The 12646-nt window shown below is 39.1% G+C and overlaps 1 protein-coding gene across 1 annotated transcript; it reads right to left on the bottom strand.

The window, feature by feature from the left end:
- Positions 1-4775: 4775 nt before the first annotated feature.
- On the bottom strand, positions 4776-9131 carry LOC104118075 (uncharacterized). Its single transcript, XM_009629254.4, has 7 exons — positions 8823-9131; positions 8557-8703; positions 8018-8116; positions 7561-7752; positions 7014-7133; positions 5763-5834; positions 4776-5265 (listed from the first exon to the last, which is right to left on the bottom strand). The coding sequence occupies exons 1-7, from the start codon at positions 9087-9089 to the stop codon at positions 5041-5043; spliced, it is 1122 nt and encodes a 373-aa protein (XP_009627549.1). The 5' UTR covers positions 9090-9131; the 3' UTR covers positions 4776-5040.
- Between the last annotated feature and the right edge of the window lie 3515 nt (positions 9132-12646).

Below are 12646 nucleotides of genomic sequence, written 5' to 3'. Positions count from 1 at the left end.
TAATCCGTGCGCTGTCTCGAAACCATAGAAAATACAGATACTAAGCTGGAACAAAAGAACATCCTTCCGTAAGGCAAATGATAATAGCCTGCCCGAACACGCGGGGAAAAATATCTTGCACCACGTTTGCAGTACCACTACAACTCCTCGACGCCAAATTGATTACAAGCGCTTCGCGTCGCATAAGATTGAGTAGGAAGGAAATAAAGGCACAAGCCCCAATGGAATCAAATCGCACGATGAGAAAATCAAGAAGGGAAGTTCTCCTAACGGCCCTGTAGCCTCTTGAAGATAAGTACATACGTCTCTGTACCGATCCGCAAGACTCTACTAGACTTTCTCATGACTCGTAGGACCTAAGTGAACCTAATGCTCTGATACCAAGCTGTCACGACCCAAAATCCACTAAAGGTCGTGGTGGCATCTAACACCGCCGTCTTAAAAGAACACACTACCCAGCGACCTCTCGCACCTGCGGCCACTTGACCGCTTCTGCGGTTCTGCAGGTGCGGCCAAAATAACACTTCTGCGGTCACCCTTCAGCCCCCATGCCTTCGCATCTGCAGACAAGACTCCGCTTTTGCGGAGTCGCACTCGCACATGCGACCAACAATCCGCTTCTACAGTCCCGCAGGTGCGGCACAAACCTCGCACCTGTGCCTCTAGCCCGCCTCACTCCCTATCGCTTCTGCGACCACTGGGCCGCTTCTACGGTCTCGCAGATGCGGGAAAATCTTCGCACCTGCGGCCGCTGCCAGTCCCTTCCCATTTCGCTTTTGCAAGCTCGACCTCGCTTCTACGATGTCGCTTCTATGATGTCGCTTCTGCGACCAAGACAAAGCAGAAGCGATCATACTAGCTGTTGTCCAGCTTCAGCATTTCTTAAGTCCAAAAATCAATTTGTTAACCATCCGGAATTCACCCGAGGCCCTCGGGACCTTAACCAAATGTACCAACACGTCCCAAAATATAATACGAACTTAGTCGAAGCCTCAAACCACGTCAAACAACAACAAAATCATGAATCGCGCCTCAAATCAAACTTATAAATTTTCAAATTTCCAAATTCTATATCATGTGCCGAAACATAGCAAATCAATCCGGAATGACTTCAAATTTCTCACACGAGTCACAAATGACATAACAAACTATTCCAAGACTGGGAACCCCAAACGGACATCGATAACATCAAAATCCACTTCAAACCAAACTTATGAAATTCTTAAACCTTTAAAATGCCAACCTTCCATAATAAGCGTTGAAATGCTCCCGGGTGATCCGATACTCGACCCGAACATACGCCCAAGTCCAAAATTATCATACAAACCTATTGGAACCTTCAAATCCCGATTCTGAGGTCATTTACTCAAAAGTCAAATCTTAGCCAATTATTCCAACTTAAAGCTTTCGAAATTAGAATTTTCTTTCCAAATCAATCCTGAACTTTCCAAAATTAAATTTCGACTACACGTACAAGTCACAATACCTGAAGTGAAGCTACTCAAGGCCTCAAATTACCGAACGACGTGCTAGAGCTCAAAATGACCGATCGGGTCTTTACATGTTCCATCCATTTTTGGATCAATTTGTGGTAATCTATCTTGAGACATTTTTATAGCAGCTGTATGAAGGAACAAAGTTTTCCAAGTGCTAAGGGAAAACGACATGTTTGTAAAGAAGAGAAGCATTATTTTGCTTAGCTACAAGTGCAATTCTTGGGTCATACAATCAATCAAGGACATATTCAGATGGATAGAAACAAGGTTGCGGCGATTAGAGATTGGGAGGCCGCAGCGAAAGTGACTGAACTACGATCTTTTCTTGGCCTCGCCAATTATTACCAACGATTTATTCTTGGCTATTCAGCAATAGCAACTCCGCTCACTGATTTGCTAAAGAAGGATCACTTTTGGTAGTGGACTAATTCATGTCAAGAGGCGTTTGAGGGTCTCAAATCAGCAATTACGGAGGAGCTTGTCTTGGCTCTACCCTACTTTACCAAAGTCTTTGAGGTCCACACGGATGCTTATGATTTTGCTATTGGTGGCGTCCTAATGCAAGAGGACCATCTGATAGCCTTTGAGAGCAGAAAATTGAATGACACAGAGCATCGCTATACTGTCCAAGAGAAAGAGATGACGGTTGTGGTTCATTATCTAAGAACCTGGCGCCATTATTTGTTGGGGGCTCATTTGATTGTCAAAACAGATAGTGTGGCGACAAGATATTTCCCCCAAAAGAAGATGTCACCTAAGCAAGCACGGTGGCAGGACTTCTTGGCCGAATTTGATTATTCCTTAGAATACAAACCATGGAAAGCCAATGTTGCTGCCGACGCGTAGTAGTGCTAGCACCCATTGTTAACACCACTAGTAGTGACATTCTTGATGCCATCAAGCAAAGGATGCAACATGATCCGGTGGTGAAGCAGCTTCTTGACTTGGCCAACCAAGGCAAGTCAAAGAAGTTTTGGGTGGAATATGGGTTTCTATATACCACCGGAAAGCGTTGTGCCTAAGTGGGGAAATCATAGGAGCATTTTGATCAAAGAGGGTCATGACACGGTATGGGCAAGGAATCCGGGTCAAAAACGCACAATGACATTACTGGAGTCATCCTTTTATTGGCCTCATATGAGGGATGCCATTGAGGTCTACGTCCGAACATGTCTTATTTGCCAACAAGACAAGGTGGAGCAGAAGGTACCTGGGGGCTTGCTTGAGCCCTTACCAATGGCAAAAAGGCCATCGGACAGTGTCACAATGGACTTTATTACATGATTGCCAAATTCAAAAGGCTTTGGCATGATTATGGTATTGGTCGATCGTTTTTCCGAGAATGCTACCTTCATCGCCACTACCACCAATTGCAAAGCCAAAGAGGCAGCTTGTTCCTACGGGACGCGGTAAAGCATTGGGGCATTCCAAAGCAAATTATTAGTGACCGTGATCCATGTTTCACTGATACTTTTTGTAGGGAGTTGTTCAACTTAATGGGTTCGGATTGCATTTCTCAACACGTTTCCATCCCAAACGGATGGCCAAACGGAGAGGGTCAATGCGCTTTTGGAGCTGTACTTAAGATACTTCATTAGCGCCAATCAGAAGGACTGGGCAAAGTTGCTTGACACAAATCAGTTCTCATACAATTTGCAACATAGGGAATCAACCGAGAGGAGCCTTTGAGCTTCTAATAGGGCAGCAGCCCAACATACCATAGTCCTTTCCCGTGAGTGCGGAATTGAAGAACCCATGCACATTTCATATGGCAAAGGCGTGGGAAGAGCATGTTCATATGGCCAGGTCTTATCTACACAAGGTTGTCCGCAAGATAAAGAAAATTTGCTGATCGTAAGCATCGTCCGATTCACTACGGAATTGGGGATAAAATCATAGTAAAGCTTAATCCCTGTCAATTCAAGTCATTAAGAGGCGTTAATCAAAGCTTGATCTGACGTTACGAGGGGCCATTCGAGATCATTGCCAAGGTGGGCAAGATTTCTTATAGACTAGACATGCCACACCATTTGAAAATATGTCCAGTCTTCCATGCTAGCCAATTGAAGTCATACTATGAAGACATGTGGACGTGGAGTTCCCTCACCCCTTCAGCTATTGACAAGATTGAGGCCATAATTGATCATCAATTGGTCTGAGGCAAAGGTTGGGGCAATTCAAGTGCTCAATTTCTTGTCCATTGGAAGGGGCTATCACCTGAGGAGGTGTCGTGGAAAAAATACTAAGATTTATGGCACTTCAAGGATCAAGTGCATGATTACTTGAAGCTTTGTGGCGCCGCGGTCGTCGCCATTTCAGGTAGGGAGAGTGCTGCCCCGCCAACTTCCCTACTGACTTTGCTGCCTAAAGCACCACCATTTGATTCAAACTTAGCTGCCACAAGCCATGGAGCCTTTCCACACAAGCTCTCAACGTTAGGCACCCTTTCCTCTTCTAGTTAGGCACCTTTAGGGTAGATTCTCTTGTAATTTAGGCCAAGTAGTGGCTAGCCCAATTATATATACATGTATAGGCCTTAAGGCAAGGCATCTCAAACTTTGTATTTTCTCTCTTATCAAGTAAATCTGTAAATTAGCTTTGGCCTCCCAATTTCTGTGTGCCTTTACTTTCATTGTCTTTCATTACCTTTCTGTGTGCGCCTTTACTTTGGAGCTAAGTTTCTTGGTAGGATTGAAGTTTTGGATAGCATATAGGCTGTCAACGTTGTCTGCCTACTTGAGTTAGGCCCGTGACAAGCTCTCTTTATTGATTGAGCAATTCATATATCTTTCGTCTCTAAATAAATGTTCCATTTAGCCTTTCCAATAACAAATTATTATCTGTCTTTAGATTTTTATTGTTTCTAATTCACTCGCAATAATCATCAATTTGTTAAAGAATACTCACTAGGCACTTTTAGGAAATTAACCGGATACTACATTTTACTAGTAGTACTATTAGGTTGACGTTTGTCAGCTAAGTATGCATGTATCGGATTAATACAAAAATTTCTCCTGACCTGTCCGAATTTCTGGTGGCAATGTACTCGTCCAAATGCATCTAATACCAAGCAAAGCAAAGGCTCATGCTGATTGGGATACAGTGGGCAGTGGCTTTGTTCAGTTTTGCAAAGGCAGCAACTTCTGTACACATAAGTGAACGGTGAAGCACGCAAAAGCAGAGCATCCACAAACGCAAATAGTATTGAGCCAGGGGCTTCGATGAATGTATCAAAAAGCTTCGCGCAGCTGACTTTATGACCAACTAGTAGACATCAAATACCAAAAAAGATTTTGAATGACGATGAAATCTATTGTATTTTACAACAACTGCAAACACAACATTGGGCTGTAAAAGTAAAAGATAGCATCTGAATATGTAAAAAACTGTCTGCCGGGTTGTGTATAGTTTCCTTAATAACCTTGAATAAATTCAACTCCAATGTGCTATTTAAATGGCAACCTGATGCCATGATCAGCTATAATGTTAAATCAAAAAGAAATCACTCAGTTTCTGAAATCCATTTATAAAACTGTTTCTGTGCCTAGAGCTTCAGAGCAGCTTTTGCCATTGCGAGTGCTCCTTCATAACTTTGATTTCCTCCAATAAACCCACTCATGTGGATAAAAACACAGCCAGGAATTCCTGTTTCCTTGGAGAGTTCATCGTCTCTTAAACCTCGCCACTGAGATGGAAGGGCTTTCCTGCTCTCAAATCTGTCAGGAGCTACACCCACAGCTTGCACTCGCCAACTTTTGCTCCTATCATCCTACAAACATGAAGTCACTGTCACTTGCTGTTTTCTTAATCAAATACAGAAAGAACATTGCCACACTTCGCTCTTTCATGTTTCTCTCTATTTTTGCTTCCCACCACTGCCTTTATCATGCTGTGTGATTATTAGCTACTCTTTTCCAGGACAATAACACTGGAAAATGTAGCAAAATCATTCCTGAGCACTTCTTCATTTGTTCAACATAGAGATTAAGCAAAAAAGCAGATCTTGATGGAGCAATTAATACTAATGCACACTTCTTCAACCAATCATTCTACAACTGATACAAGTAGTAAATATTTACGGGTGATAAAGTTTCCAGAGCGACCTAAAGCGAAAAGACAACCCCCACACTATTACCAAACCTGCTCCGAATCTTTCCTCTCCTCGCATACAAGGAACCCAAAATGAAGAATTTAAGCAGAAATATGAGACAAAACATTAACTGTAGCGCAGAAACGGAAGAACGAAACAGCAGAGAACTCAGGCACCTGATATAAAGCATATTTGATGGGAGGATCAATCTTCATCTCCTCTTCCAGCTCAAACAAATGAAGCTTCCACTGTTGGACAGGAATACAAAAATAAAATGTATTTTCAGTACAGAGTTCATACTAGCAGTGAATATTCACTTTTGTTAATGATAACTCAAGGTATTTCATTAACTAAAAACACAAGGTGTGTACCAAAGTATGTCCCAAATGTGAGGAAGTGACTTAAGCACAGTTAGCTAATAAGCTACCCCAATCATATATACACAGGAATATTCTTTAGACGTAAAACATACATGCAACCTTCCTATACGACATATATCTCTTACACTATTCTGGCAATTTTCCAGTTCTTTCATTCCACTGTTCATAAGATGCATAATGGAAATTGCCTTTCTTTTTATCAACCTACAAATCCTACAACTCGTTATTGTTTCCTCCACCGTTACTTCGTATTGCCCATGCAACGTATTGAACATGCTAGATTCCACAAGTGCATAGTAAATTTGTGGTGCAATAGGATATGGATAGAATATGGTCAGTGTCTTTCCCCCTTTCTCTACATAGAGAACAATAGCTTGCTATCATTCTTCTCATTCACAAATTATCTGCTGTGAATATTGTATCCTTAATGGCACACCAAACCAAGAAAGCTGCCTTCTTTAGTGCTTTGGTTAGAACATTTCTTCCACACCTCCCTCCTATTCCACTCTCCGGATAATACGATTTCACCAACGGCGACCTTACCCTTTCCCCTCCACGTCTTCCTAGCCTCTCCCATACTACCACTGAATATTGTGACTCAGGTTCTTCACAAAATCTGTGGTGTATCCCAATTTTACATGTGATGTGATGCATACCAACCGGAGGAAGTACTCAGTAGAAGGATGCTTCCTAGAAATGAACTACCATATCTGCAGCTTATCAAGATACAAGAGGACAGGTCATTTTAATAAAGTGCCAAATATTTATAGATTGACTGAAAATGGAGATGCTCTACTTATGCTGGTATATAAGTGACATTCAAAAGCTACTATGCCCGACTAAAATTTTGTCCGTACACGTTAGTCACAGTGAGAACTAGGCATTTGATAAAGTTATTTTCTACATGTAAGAAAATGAAGCTAATACACAATCATTATTTAAATTAGCCAAAAAACTTAAAAACTTGTGACCTCTAGCACTATTTAGCTATAAACAAAGCAAATTTTAATGATGTTCATGCTGCCTCATGCACAAAAGTTTACTTACCGGGCAAAACGTAGTAAGAACTACAATCTCTCCACTAGGATCAATCTTGTGTCTTGCAGCAAGGCACTCCATAACGATTGAGCGTGCTGGTAACCATGATCTTACATGAAAGCGGACGCTCTGTGCATAGACAAACATGTTAACTCAGGGAAAGAAACTGAACCATACGCTCATTCTAAAACCTGCCTCTTTCAGAATAAAATCACGCTGGTAAATGTGTTATCTAAATGACTTAAGACAGTCTGGTGACGAAAAAGGGCACTCTGAAGACCAACCATTATGCTAGTACAGGGGCGAAGATATGTTGGCCCAAGGGTGGTCGACCACCCTTCGCCGAAAAATTATACTACGTATAAGGTAAAATATTGCTTGTTATTGATTAAAAATAGACTTTGAACACCCTTGCATAGCCCACTAGCAAAGGGTTTTCAAAATTTGAACACCCTTATTGAATTTCTTGGTTTCGCCACTGTGCTAGTATAAACTTTATATTACTAACCAAAGAAAATAGAAACAAAGCTTTTTAGCTCTGTTAAGAAAGTCTTACATTCAAGAACTCACTGCCAGCTAAATCCATTGCACGTTCGAAAGCTTCATTCTCCTTTTCAGAAGACTGATCAGGTTCAATCCAGTCCAAGTTTAGTCTTCCAACTCGTGAGGACAAATGAGTATTATTTACGTATCTTGGTGGCTGGTCTGTATCGTACTGATTGATCCCATTGTCGACTGCATCAATTGCCTGTTCGCAGTCGGCAATTGTATTAGGCTTACTAATAGTACTAGAGATATGGTAGTTTGATCCTTCAATTATATCACATGGTATCAGCTCTCAAGATTTTAAGTAAACCTTGCAAATACTTGTAATAACATAAAAAAGAAACAAAATCAGAAAATAAGAATCCAATCACAAACCACAACATAGACACAATTGATGATTTTAACATCAGTAACTTGGAGATAAGAAGATTCCAAGAAATAATTATTTCTCAGACTGAATGCCTTACCTCCATGAAGCTCTTGTAAATAGCAAGGAACAACCTATGAACGTCCGGATGTTCTTCATCAACTTGGAGCTCCTTTGCAATTATCTCCTTCCCAAAGTGCTATGAAGCAGGAAAGGCCAAGAAAATTGCAATTAAGAGCTACATATGAAATTAATCAAAATACATTAGAGCTAGGTAATTTTCTAGCCAAATGGAAGACCTTGAACTACTAAACTTCCATAAAGAGTCACTACAAGGTATCCAATCCACAAGCTAGTATTCCCCCACGTCAAAATTCTGTGAAATTTCCAACACTCGATCATATATTCCAAAATGGTCCAATCACTTTTAAGTTTTCGAATCCTTTCATAATCTAAAGGCGTAGATTAAATATTGAAACCTCAATTTTTCTTAAATTGTGTAAAAATTACACTGAGTGACAATATTTATATGAGGGAGGAAGTACACAGTGACATACAACATAGTTGAAATTTAGAACGGAAAGGGTGAGACTTATGCACATCCATGACATTAACTATTTACATAAAGAAAGAAATTACCTTGTAAACAAGACCAGCACTGCTAAGCTTAGTAGTGAAACCATGTCCAAAGACCTCTTGAAATCCCTTTTGGTGATGATCATAACGGTCTCGACTAGGATCATAAACCCCACCAACATCAAGCACCGCATCAAGCGTTTCCAACACCTTTCATTCATTCAAGCATTTCGTCAAACATTTTACCTACATAAGCCTTCCCAAACATCTAATTACCCACAGACCCCAATACCCAATAACATAATACGCACAAAAAACATTAAGCTAACCTGGGTATCGCGAGTACGGACAATCTGAGCATTGTAAAACTTGTTTGTAAGACGAATCATGAAGCAACCAAGAGCTTCATCACAATGGAAGCTACCATTGTGAGTACCTACTCGCTTTAGGAGAACATGGTTTGAAGGGGAAGATACAGGTGAGAAAGACGAGGAGTTAGCGGTAGCCATTACTAGAGAGAATGCGAGAGGATTTTGATGTTTGAAGGTGAAGAGTTTAGGTTTTTGGAGTAGAGTTCTGCTGAAAACTGAGAGCATTTCTTAAACCCAAACAAAGTAGTCAATTTAATAGCCGACTATGCTAAGTAGTTAGTAGTACATTTATTTATTTTTAGAACAATAGTAGCACAAAAAAGTTTCTTTTAGAAAAATTTTAATAACTTTTTGTTCACTTTTACTTGTCAAATATGAACTTTGTATATCCCTTAAAAAATACTCTCTCCGTTCACTTTTAGTTGTCCACTTTAAACTTTTCACGACCCTTAAAAAATAATAAATAAAGTGTATAATTTATCATGATACACATATTAATTGGTGTATAATCTTAATGGATTTAAAAAATTATTTGGAATGAGTAATTAATGCTAAGGGTGAAACAAAAAAAATAAATTATTTTTCTCTTGATATGCGAAAAGTGATAAGTAAAAATAAAAATTTATTTTTAGAATACTTGACAACTAAAAGTGAACGGATGGAGTAATAAATAAAGTGCATAATTTACCATGATACCCATATTTTTTATGCATATTTTTAATGAATTTGAGAAAATGATTTGAAATGAGTAATTAATATTGTGGGTATAACAATAAAAAAAGAAATTATCTTCTCTTGATATGCTAAAAGTGACAAGTAAAAATAAAAATCTATTTTTAAAATATTGAAAAAGTAAAAATAAACGGAAGAAATAATAATAATAATAATAATAATAATAATAATAATAATAATAATAATAATAATAATAATAATAATAATAATAATAATGAAAATAAAAGTGGAAAGGGAAGGCATGCAAAGGAATGTGTTCGGACAAAATTTGAGTTAACGTTGAAAAATTTATTTAAAGATAAATTTTAAAAAATGGTAAAAGTTAAGGGAGTCAAACTGAAAGCTTAAATATGCTAGGTACATTTAGGCACAAAAGATTATATTTTAAAAAGATTAGAATGGAAACAAAGCCTAAAAACTAAAAAGCAAATTTAAATATGTATTCTCAAGTCTTAACCAATAGTGTAAACAAATCAGACTTTCCACCTCTTTCGTATCTCAGTACAAAGTCGATTCGAAACGTTCAATTTAAAAAAAGACAAAGTATAAGATAAACATAATTGGGATTCTTTGAAAATAAAAGAAAATTAAATGAAAACTAAACAAAGAAAGTTACTACAATTAAAAAAGAAGAACTTACGAACTTTCAATTGCATATCATGTTTTTTCAGATTATCGACTCTTATAATCTAATAATGATGGTGTTCGAGATAATTTGTATGCATTTTGATTAGTAATTTATCGATGTCTGTTACTGTCACGATCCGAAATTTCCCACCGACGGGACCGTGATGGCGCCTAACATTTCACTTGTTAGGCAAGCCAATGTTAGAAAATTATTTACCAATTTCTTATTTCCATTTAGTAATTAACATTAATTAACTACAACGAAATGTAACAAGTGCGGAATATCATAAATCTGTATTAACTACTACCACCCGGATCTGAAGTCGCAATTCACGAGCATTCTAGAATTTACAACAAGTAATGGTCCGAAAGAAATACAACTGTCTGAATGAAAGAAAACAGTAAGACATAAAGGACAAACGGTGACTTCAAGGTCTGTGAACGCCGACAAATCTACCTTGAGTCTCCGGACAGCGGACCAATAGCAAATCTCGATCAACCTGAGTCGGTATCAAAATCTGTACAGAAAGTGCAGAGTGCAGCATCAGTACAACCGACCCCATTTACTGGTAAGTATCGAGCCTAACCTCGGCGAAATAGTGACGAGGCTAGGACAAGACACTCACATATAACCTGAACAGTATAATTATACTAGTGGCAATAACAGTAATTAAGAAATAACAAGAAATAATAGGAGGGGAACATACAGTAGGGAAATACAATATAAGGAGTGAGAATAATGAAAAGACATAATTAAACCGAAAATCCTTAAACGAATTGAGCAATTAAGACAACAAGGAAAACTGTACGGCATCACCCTTCGTGCTTTTACTCTCTTGCTCACAATATAAATAAATTATGCATGGCATCACCTTTCGTACTTTACACTCTTCCTCGCAATATAATTAAATTATGCACTACATCACCCTTCGTGATTTACACTCTTTCTCATAATATAATTAAATTATGCACGGCATCGCCCTTCATGCTTTACACTCTTCTTTACAATTCACAAAATCAATAACAACGGATAGAGAGGAGTTTCACAAAAAAATTAATATTTCATAAATGATTACTTTCACAATTAAACATCTCAACCTCGAATCAATATTCACAATTTTATCGACCTTGGTGGAACCGGATACAAGTTTCCCAACATTTCAACAACAACAATAAGCATGGATAACAAGATTTAAGACTACAAATTTGCAAGAATGGAATTTCACTCGCGTACTATGACTCGACCACAACGTATAGATACCCATCATCTCAACTATACATCGTATTTAACAACAAAACACGTAGCAAATACTCACACAATACCTATTCCCTCAAGCCATAGTTAGACACAACACTTACCTCGCTCTGAAGGTCACTTAATTCTCAATCACAGCTTTTCCTTTGGAATTCACCTCCAAACCACTCTTATCTATTCAAAAATGACTCAATAATATCAAATATTGCTAAAGAAATCAATTATATTTCATAAATTAAATTTTCCAAATTGTTTTCCTCCAAAAAGTCAAAAAATCGACCTCGGGCCCGCTTGGTCAAAACCCGAGGTTCGGACCAAAATCCTTTTACCCATTCACCCCGAGCCCGAATATGTAATTAGTTTTAGAATCCGACCTCAAATCGAGGTCTAAATTCCCGAAATCCCTAGTTTCTACCCTAACCCCTAATTCTACCATGAAAACTCTAGATTTTTGGTTAAAAATTCAAGAAATATAATGGGTAATTGAAAGAAAATGGTTTAGAATCACTTACCAACACTTTGGGGAAGAAAATGACTTTTGAAAATCGCCTCTACCCGTTTGGTTTTTGAAAATGTTGAATAAATGGCTCAAACCCGTGTTTGGAGTCTGTTTTAAGCCACTGGACAGGCCTTCATCGCGTTCGCGAGAGGCCTGTCGCGATCGCGATGCACAGCGGCCTAAGGCCTTCGCGTTCGCGAGTCTTCCTACGCGTTCGCGTAAGGCAACTCCCTCCTAGCCTTCGCGTTCGCGACCCAGTGGACGCGTTCGCGTAGAAGAACTTGACCAACCCTCCCCCAGGTCCCCAAGTGCTTCGTGTTCGCGATGGTCAGGTCGCGTTCGTAAAGGGTAAATCCCCCATCACTTCGCATTCGCGACCAGGCCTTCGCGTTCGCGAAGAAGAAGTCTCAGCCTCACCAGTTTACTCTTCGCGTTCGCGAGAGGACCTTCGCGAACGTGAAAAAGGATATGCCAGACACCAGAATCTGCAGAAAATGAAATTTTTCCCAAGTCCAAAACATCCCGTGGCCTATTCGAAACTCACCCGAGCCCTCAGGGATCCAAACCAAACATGCACACCATTCTAAAAATATCATACAAACTTGCTCGCATGATCAAATCGCCAAAATAATATCTAGAACTACGAATTTAGCACCAAATCAAATGAAA

The sequence above is a fragment of the Nicotiana tomentosiformis genome, chromosome 3 (genome assembly GCF_000390325.3).
Source record: "Nicotiana tomentosiformis chromosome 3, ASM39032v3, whole genome shotgun sequence".
Classification (NCBI taxonomy): domain Eukaryota; kingdom Viridiplantae; phylum Streptophyta; class Magnoliopsida; order Solanales; family Solanaceae; genus Nicotiana; species Nicotiana tomentosiformis.
Note: the sequence above shows the minus strand (reverse complement) of the source record. Positions and strands in the feature narration are given on the sequence as shown.